Below are 8,378 nucleotides of genomic sequence, written 5' to 3' on the forward strand. Positions count from 1 at the left end.
CCGAACGGGCAAAGAGCACTGGGCAGGCCACCATGCTCGAGCGACTAAATAAGTAGGTTGACACTTTTGATAACAAGATCGAGTCGGCGAACACGAGGAAGAATCGAGCTATCGCCTACCTGGACGAGAAGAATAAGGAGGCTCGGGCTCTCGCCCAGAAGCTGAAGACTTCCTGGTCGTCGAGCAGCGCCGCTCGACCGAAGAGACGGTCCTTCGCATTGACCGCCTTGACTTTGACCTCATTTGACCTCCACCATGAAAGCAGGGTAGGATCCCTCATCATTATCGCATCAGTAAATTATTATAATTATTTACCGCTAAAATTTATTTTATAGATAATTTTAATTTTTTATTTATCAAATTTAATTTGTACGATAATTTCAAATATTACTGACTAAGTTTAATTTGGAAAAAGCAATCCATAATCTTCCTTAATATCCAAGTCAAGATGTAATTGGTTTAGTAGAGTGTTTCTAAAGTATCATTTATGGATAAGATTTAACTTTTTTACTTACAAAGTTTAAAAACTAACGATTTAATTTTAAAAAGTGTTAGACTTAAAGTTGAGTAAATAGCCCAGTGACACTGACATTAACCTGCCTAATTATCAAACATCCCGCCATTTTTAGGATTACATATAAATGTTTTAACCTAGCGTGTTCGTAATCATTCTTCAATTCCTTCCTCCCCAATCCAAACTCTTTTCTCTCGATCAATTGCGGCGGAGATGGAATCGTGTGTTCTCCTTCGCAACAAGAGGGTGGTTCTTCAGAAACCGCCGGTGGCGGTCCCTTGCGTCTTCTGGCGCGCGGGTCGATGCAACCGTCGACCTTGTCGTTTCCTCCACGCCGAACAGCCCCCATCTGCTCCGGAGAAAAACACGAAGCGCAATCTGCAGACCCCGTTGTCATCTCCGGCAACAAACGCCAAGCGCAATCTGCAGACCCCGTTGTCATCTCCGGCAACAAACGCCAAGCGCAATCTGCAGCCCCCGTTTGCTCCGGCAACAAAGGGCAAGCACAACCTGCAGCCTCCCTCTGCTCCGGTGACAAACGACAAGACCGATCTCGCATGGAGGGGAGAGAATACTGCTTCCTCCGTTGTTTCGCCGCATGCTTCCTCCGGAGCCAACCTCTCTACTGTTGAGAGACCGAGACCTGTTGAGTCATTAACCGACGAGATAGTCGCCGACACAGCCCAGCGAATCAGCAGGTCATCATCTCGGTTTTTATTTATTTATTTATTTATTTATTATTATTATTATTATTATTATTTGTTCAAATTCAATTATATTGTTGTTCATTTAATTATATCTTATTATTCTGATGTAGCAGGTCATCGCTGATGATAAGAATAAGATCGCCGCTGACAGGGACACGGTTCGTAACGAGAGCAATTGCTCTCTTCTGGCCACGCTCCGGGGGCATCAACAGGTGATAATTACCGATATAATAATATTTTTTTTAAAAAAAAATTGTTTGAATTTTATAAATTCTTTAGTCATTTAATTTGTTCTTTAATTAATTGTTTCATGAATTCTTATTCATTTAATTAATTCTAGCTCGTTTTTATTAATTGATTTGGTGATGGAATTAACAGGCCATATCTGGGATCGCATTAGCATCCGATACAAACAGATTGCTCCTAGGAAGCAAAGATGGAACCATCAGCGTCTGGGATTCACTCACCGGACAGGTTAATTAATTAATTTTATGGAATTTAATTAAAATATATAAATTCTGTTTAACATGATTAATTAACTACCTCTTTAATTAATTTGTTTACCTAAAAATCATTAAACATTTTCCAGCGTGTTCGTGTAAACATTATGGGTGCTGAAGTTGGAGCCCTCCTCACTGAGCAACATTGGAGCTTTATGGGCGTCTTCGATTCTTTCCAAGTGAGAACTTCTGACTCATATATATTTATTTATTTATTTTCACATTTCATTAAATTGTTTTCGTTTAATGACTTACTAATTGATCTTATTTTAATTAATTAATTTATTGACAGGCCTACAATTCACATACCAAAACTCAGTATATAATCGAAGAGCTTGGAGGACAAGTTCATGCTATAGCTGCTTCGAATGGATTCGTTTTTGCTGGTATCCAGGTATATATATATTATTTTTAATCACGTTTTAATATTAAATTATTTGATGTGACTTTTCATGCAATAAATCTCATTTTTGTATTTATTGTTACAGGATGGCTCCATTTTGGCTTGGCAATTCAATTCAGAAGAATTAATTACAGAACAGCCGATGGCATCTCTCGATGGGCATCTACTTCCAGTAGTGTCACTGCTAGTGCATGAAGATAAACTCTATTCCGGTTCTATGGATCACACAATTAAGGTAATATTATTATTATTTTTATTTTTATTAAATGTTCGAATAATGCATGGTCATTTTATAATTAATCCCTTTATTTTTACTTGACTTCAGGTGTGGGATCTCACTTCGTTACAATGCATACAAACAATTAATGGTCATACATCATCAGTGATGTCGCTGCTTTCATGGGGACCGTATATCCTATCTTGCTCTCTTGATAACTCAATAAAAGTTAGTAGTATATTCCTTGCTTTATTGTTTCATTTATTATATTGTACATGATTTAATATTAACATTTATTTATAATAATCATTTAATTTTTCTTTGTACAGATTTGGGCCACTTCCGAAGGAAGTCAACAGTTGCAACTAGTTTATACACATCAAGAAAATAATGTGAGTAATTTTTAATATTCCCACTAGCTAGCTAGTTTTAATATTCTAGTGATCGTTATTTCACCTTCAATTACTTTTTGTTTCTTCAGGGCGTGATTTCTCTTTGCGGCATTAGCGATGCTAATGCTAAGTCAGTATTGATATGTGCACGCAGTGACCGTTCCATTTGTCTCTATGATTTGCCATCGTATGTGCTAATTTAAGATTGATTTATCGTCATGTTTATTCTTTTGAAATTATGAGAGAATCGATAAGCATGATCTTTAATCTTTGGTCTTGTTTTGCAGATTCACGCAGAGGGGCCAAATTCACTTTAGTGAGGAGTTGAAGGTGGTCAAAAGTGACCCTAGTGGTTTATTCTTTACTGGCGATGCCACTGGAGAGCTCAGAGTCTGGAGCTTGTCCGGCTGAATTGTTTCCTTCTCTACTTGAGACATTAATTGTTGTACTGGAAACATTTTGTTAATATATATAAACATTCTTTTTTTCATTACTTAGCTTGTAATTTTCACTCTGTGTATATATATACTTATCATTGTATTTGTAGTTGATACATGAATTCTCTTGCTCAAGACATTCAACATGCTCGGCTTATGTATTCAACTGGTTATCTATGAAGGAGATGCTCTTAGTTTTATTTGGCTTTCTCATCATCTGAAGTTATGGAATAACAAATACTTTGTCGTATGTCAAGTTGCTGTAATTGTATGAGTTATTTACTATTGTTTCTTGAAGAAGGACAGGATCTTCTCGTTGTTGCCCACTATCGAGCTCCATCAAACGAGCATCCCATCTCAGTTGTGTGGCCATTGATCTTGCAGCTTAAACAAAATGTCTCGTAACACGAATGATCATCCACCCCTGTGAAAACTTATATTAAAAAATGAAAATACAAGTGAGTCATACAACAAGTAGGTGCTCTCCAACAGGAGGAAGTTATGCAATAAGTATGTTGGATCACTGCGATCGAACCTAAAAAGTCTATGAATAGGTGTACCCTAATAAATAACTTCAATATTCTGATAAAAATGTCAAAACTGGTATTAAACAAAAAGACATTCTATTATGAGGAATCTTCAAAAAAGTACTTCCATCGAAAAAGAAGGTAAAAAGGAGAAAAAAGAACATATGCCTCAGATCTTAGAATGCGATCAATCTCTAAGAGCATCTCAAGTGTGGAACATCTATGCTTTTGGCGAGCTACATGAGTCATCAATCCTTCAGCATGCACCATATAATAAATTCTTGGATATGTCGGGAAGGCTTGACACCTAACAATAAGTCTTAGATACCCTCATGATGGATATACTAACTAGAAGAGCTATATTTACTATTAATTTTATCAGGGCACTCGACAACTTTCAGTAATTGCACAGATTCTTTTGTTGTTGCTACAGTTTATCAAGGAGTTAATCCTAGTTCTACTTTAAAATTTTTTCTAGCTAAATCTCATCCCCATATTCAAACTTAAAAGTGTATTCTAAATAAAAGTTCATCACTTTGCAAAATATCTTCGACAAATAGCATACACCACAAATGTTTAACTTGAATACTACAACCAGTACAACTACTAGCCATTTTCATTTCATCTCTAAATTTCCTCAATTCATATAAATAACAACAAATATGCACAAGTTTGAGGATGCAATAGATAAAGCGTGTCTCTAGAGTGTAATACCAATTATGTTGAACGCCGATAAAACCCTTGTAAAAAATCAACGGAAGATAATTAGGACCATTTGTCAGCACAACATTTATCACCCATGCAGGTTTCCCAGCATCCAGCAAAGCAGCATTAAAACCACCAAAATGAGCATTCATGTCAAGAACATTCCGAAAAGCATGTTAAAAGGCGGGGAGGGTTCCTCATCCCCAGTCCTCTTTGGATGATCTGAGAATATAAGAGGTGTTACAAGTGACCAATAATTATGAATCACTGAATTCCAGTTTGCAGCATCCTCGATTAAGGCCTCAGGATGTAAACCTACTGAGTGGAAAATATTACAACAGCAATTCCATATGGAAGATGATGATAATAATGTCAGTACAATTAAGACAATTTGTCAGCTACATCTGATATTTGCCATATTGATCAAGCTCAGTCCAGTTCAATCTAGCTTGACAAGGCCATGGAGTACGGGACTTGATGGGAATCCATCGCTGACTTCAAATTCCTGAAATGCATGGATTTAGCGGTTGGTAATATGGAGATTCAACATCATGGCTTCTACCACAGACAGCAGGTCCAACCAAAAGTCTATTGACTTCAACTAAGAAACCATCTAAAACCACATTTGCATATCAAAACACAAATCACAATCATTAAATAAAATCTTCTAAAACATTGCAAGATTAAGAGAAATACTCCTATTACTTTTGAACAAGAAACATCACTTTAGTAAAAGCTACATAAGAGTTTGATATGAACTTTGCTTAATTTATCAATCTTTTAATATCTTTTAGGAGAATATGAGGTTTGTGTAGCAACTTACAATGAATTAAAACAATACTTAGATCCAAAAGCAAAATATTGGGAATCCTATTTGTTTATTAATTGAAAAATATTTTTTTTCCCAAGTTCAGGATCAAGCCAGATTAATATAGCCATTTTTTTTAAGTACTCGACTATTTTATAATTCCTAAATTTTCAACTATATATCTTTTTTTTAATTGGATCTATACTGGATCTCTGGTATATAAAGAAAGAGCTTCAAAAATATACATGCAGGACAAGCTAATGGCCAACTGATCTGATCATCCAACCAGTAAAATAGTGACCCAGAGTTCAAGATTGAATTTCCAATATAGGTATGCTAGTTATGTGATCCTGTCCGAAAGTCGATGGGATGGATGCTGGAGATGTGACGCTCTTGTTGACCTTCCGAGGACTTTACTCCGCCTGTAACACAAGTAGCGTCAGTGCTGAGCCAGGGAAGGAGTCCCCGGCGATGACCCTCCGACGCTCAAGTCAGCCTACGATGAAACAAGAAACAAGGAACAAGAAAAGAGAGAACTGTAGCGCAACAATAAGTATCGCTTGTAAAGCATACCTCTGTTGATGTTTGGGCCCCCTTTATATAGAGCCCCGAAAATGTGCATGCACACTTCCCAAGGTGAGCACGTATCTCAAAGCTTTCTCTAAAAAAATGTGTCAGTAAAGTGTCCCTGACCTTAACGGGCCGAGCATATCTCTGAAGTAACAGTGGAAGCTTCCGCCGTACGATCCTATGTCTGACCATGCCACCTATCAGTAGCACTAGCTCCTAAAAAGATGTCGAAGGATATCTCATTGTGTCTGTTACTTGGCTGAGCGGAATGACAGCTCGACCGGAATTCTGCTATCCTTGCGCTGCCTGACCATGTCGCTCAGCTGAAAGTCCGCTGTCACACCGAGTGGAAATCCGCTCGGCTGAAAATCCTCTGCCCAAGTGTCGTCCGTTGTCGGGCCGAGCTTCTGCGCATCCCTTAAGTGTCGGTTTGATTACTCTTTGTGCCGAAGACGGTGGGTCGGTGCTTAATTCCCGATTGATGTATAACTCACCCGAGCGACCAACATCACCCAACCGCTGACCGTCTTGACTATGACCTATTAGTGCGGTTAACACTAACGGTCTAACTCAGGGTTTGATGAATGACAAAGTAGGTTAAGTTAGTTTCATTGTGATCTAACACTTTAACTAAGTATGCAGGAGAAGCCCAGACTGGTCGACGGGCTGACCGGATGTCTGGCACGAAGTCCAGTTAGGTCAACGGGCCGACCTGATAGCTGGCACGAAGCCTAGACTGGTCGACGGGCTGACCGGATGTCTAGCACGAAGTCCAGCTAGGTCGACAGGCTAACTTGATAGTTGACACAAAGTCCAGACGGGTCGATGAGCTGACCGGACGTTTGGCATAAGTTAAGGTGAGACACTGGAGGGGAGTGACTTAGTGAGGACGCGCTCCCAGTTAGGGAACTTAAGCGCCGATCCAACTTAAAACCATTTCGAAAATCTAAGTTGAGATCTTGACTAGATTCTGGTCTTGGTGAGACGGAATCTAATTACTATTCTTTTATTATATTGTGTTAACTTCTGTTTTGCAGGGTAGTTTAACTATTATTTTGCCTCGGACTAACTCTTTCTTGCAGGAGAAGGACTTTCTGGAGAAAGGTGGTCTAGGCGCTTGGAAGACCGATTTTGACCAGTAGTTCAGCGTCACCAGAGGATACAAGGCGCCAGTCGACAACTCCAGACCACTGGATCCAAAACAATGGACTCCGGACATGAAAAAGAAATCCTCAACAGACTTCAAAGCCCTCAACACGCTGCAATGTGGATTGACAAGGGAAGAGCTAAACCGAGTGGGTCCACACCAAAATGCGAAGGAATTATGGGGCAAGCTGGTCGAACTACACGAAGGAACAAGCGACGCCAAGGTAACTAAACATGACCTTCTTTTAAATAAACTCTTTAATATTAAAATGCAGGAAGAAGAAATGACAAGTTAGCTCCATGCGAGAATCAAAGACATCATCAACGGACTTCACGCGATAGGCTACCAATTGGAGAATCGCGACTTAATCAGGTATGCTCTAAACGTGTTTCCTCGAAATGCATTGTGGGCATCCATCGTGGATGCCTACAAGATTTTGAAGAATCTCTCTAAGTTAAAATTAGACAAGTTATTTTGCGAACTTGAGTTACACGAGCAGACTAACGCCAGAACTGTGAAAGGTATCGCTTTGTTTGCAGGTTCCTCCAAAGAAAAGACGAAGACCAAGCCTGAACCTGAAGATGAGTCTGACCAAGATTCAGAAGATGAAGAGTACCTGGCGAACCTGGTAAGGAAGATGTTCACCAGGAGGAAGAAGAACTTTAGCAGAAAAGACCTGCAGAAGATCAACTCCCCAATTAAACCAAGGAACGTGACTTTCTTCGGGTGCAACAAGAAAGATCACTACAAGAACGAGTGCCCGAAGATGAAGAGCGACAAGTTGAAGACAACCAAGAAGAAAGCTCTCAAAGCAACATGGGAAGACTCATTTTTAGAAGAATCGGAAGCCGAGGAGTAGAAGCACCAAAGCCACCTCGCGTTAATGGCACGCGAGTCAAAATTGGAGGAAGAATCGGAAGATAGGTCCGAACCCGGATCGAGCCACGAGTCCGCACTCGTTTCTGAAGGCCCTGAAGAGGTATACCTTAGTCTAAATAAGAAAATTTTCAAAGTCATTGCTTGTTTAAATAAAAAATTAAATGCAATTGAAAATGAAAATAAATTGTTCCTTAAGGAAAACCAAAACCTCAAGGAATAAATCATGAATCCTAATCCAACTCAAGATTTAACACTTGAGGAGGAAAATTCAATACTAAATAAAGAAATTAATAAATTAAAAGGGCTTTTAGAAAAATTTACAACAAGATCTAAAAATTTAGATCTTATTTTAAATAGTCAAAAAGTCGTTTACAATAAATCTAGACTTGGCTATAAGTCAAGTTCAAATAAAGCATTTATATCACTAATAACTCAACACAAGCAACAAACTAAAGCTTGGGTTCCGAAAGCGTGCTTAACCACGCAAGTAGGAATTAACCAATATTACATACCCAAAGATAAAATTTACTATGTAAAATCTGATAAACCAAATCAAAAGCCAAAACACAAAT

At 38.7% G+C, this 8,378-nt stretch overlaps 1 protein-coding gene across 1 annotated transcript; it reads left to right on the top strand.

The window, feature by feature from the left end:
* The first annotated feature begins 727 nt into the window (after nucleotides 1–727).
* On the top strand, nucleotides 728–4,911 carry LOC122011016 (zinc finger CCCH domain-containing protein 17-like). The gene is made up of 11 exons (XM_042567465.1): nucleotides 728–1,183; nucleotides 1,335–1,433; nucleotides 1,600–1,695; nucleotides 1,811–1,900; nucleotides 2,014–2,115; nucleotides 2,210–2,359; nucleotides 2,450–2,569; nucleotides 2,671–2,733; nucleotides 2,823–2,920; nucleotides 3,021–3,123; nucleotides 4,681–4,911. Exons 1-11 carry the CDS (start codon nucleotides 728–730, stop codon nucleotides 4,909–4,911), a joined length of 1,608 nt encoding a protein of 535 aa, XP_042423399.1.
* The last annotated feature ends 3,467 nt before the right edge of the window (nucleotides 4,912–8,378 follow it).

The sequence above is a fragment of the Zingiber officinale genome, chromosome 8A (assembly GCF_018446385.1).
Source record: "Zingiber officinale cultivar Zhangliang chromosome 8A, Zo_v1.1, whole genome shotgun sequence".
Lineage (NCBI taxonomy): Eukaryota > Viridiplantae > Streptophyta > Magnoliopsida > Zingiberales > Zingiberaceae > Zingiber > Zingiber officinale.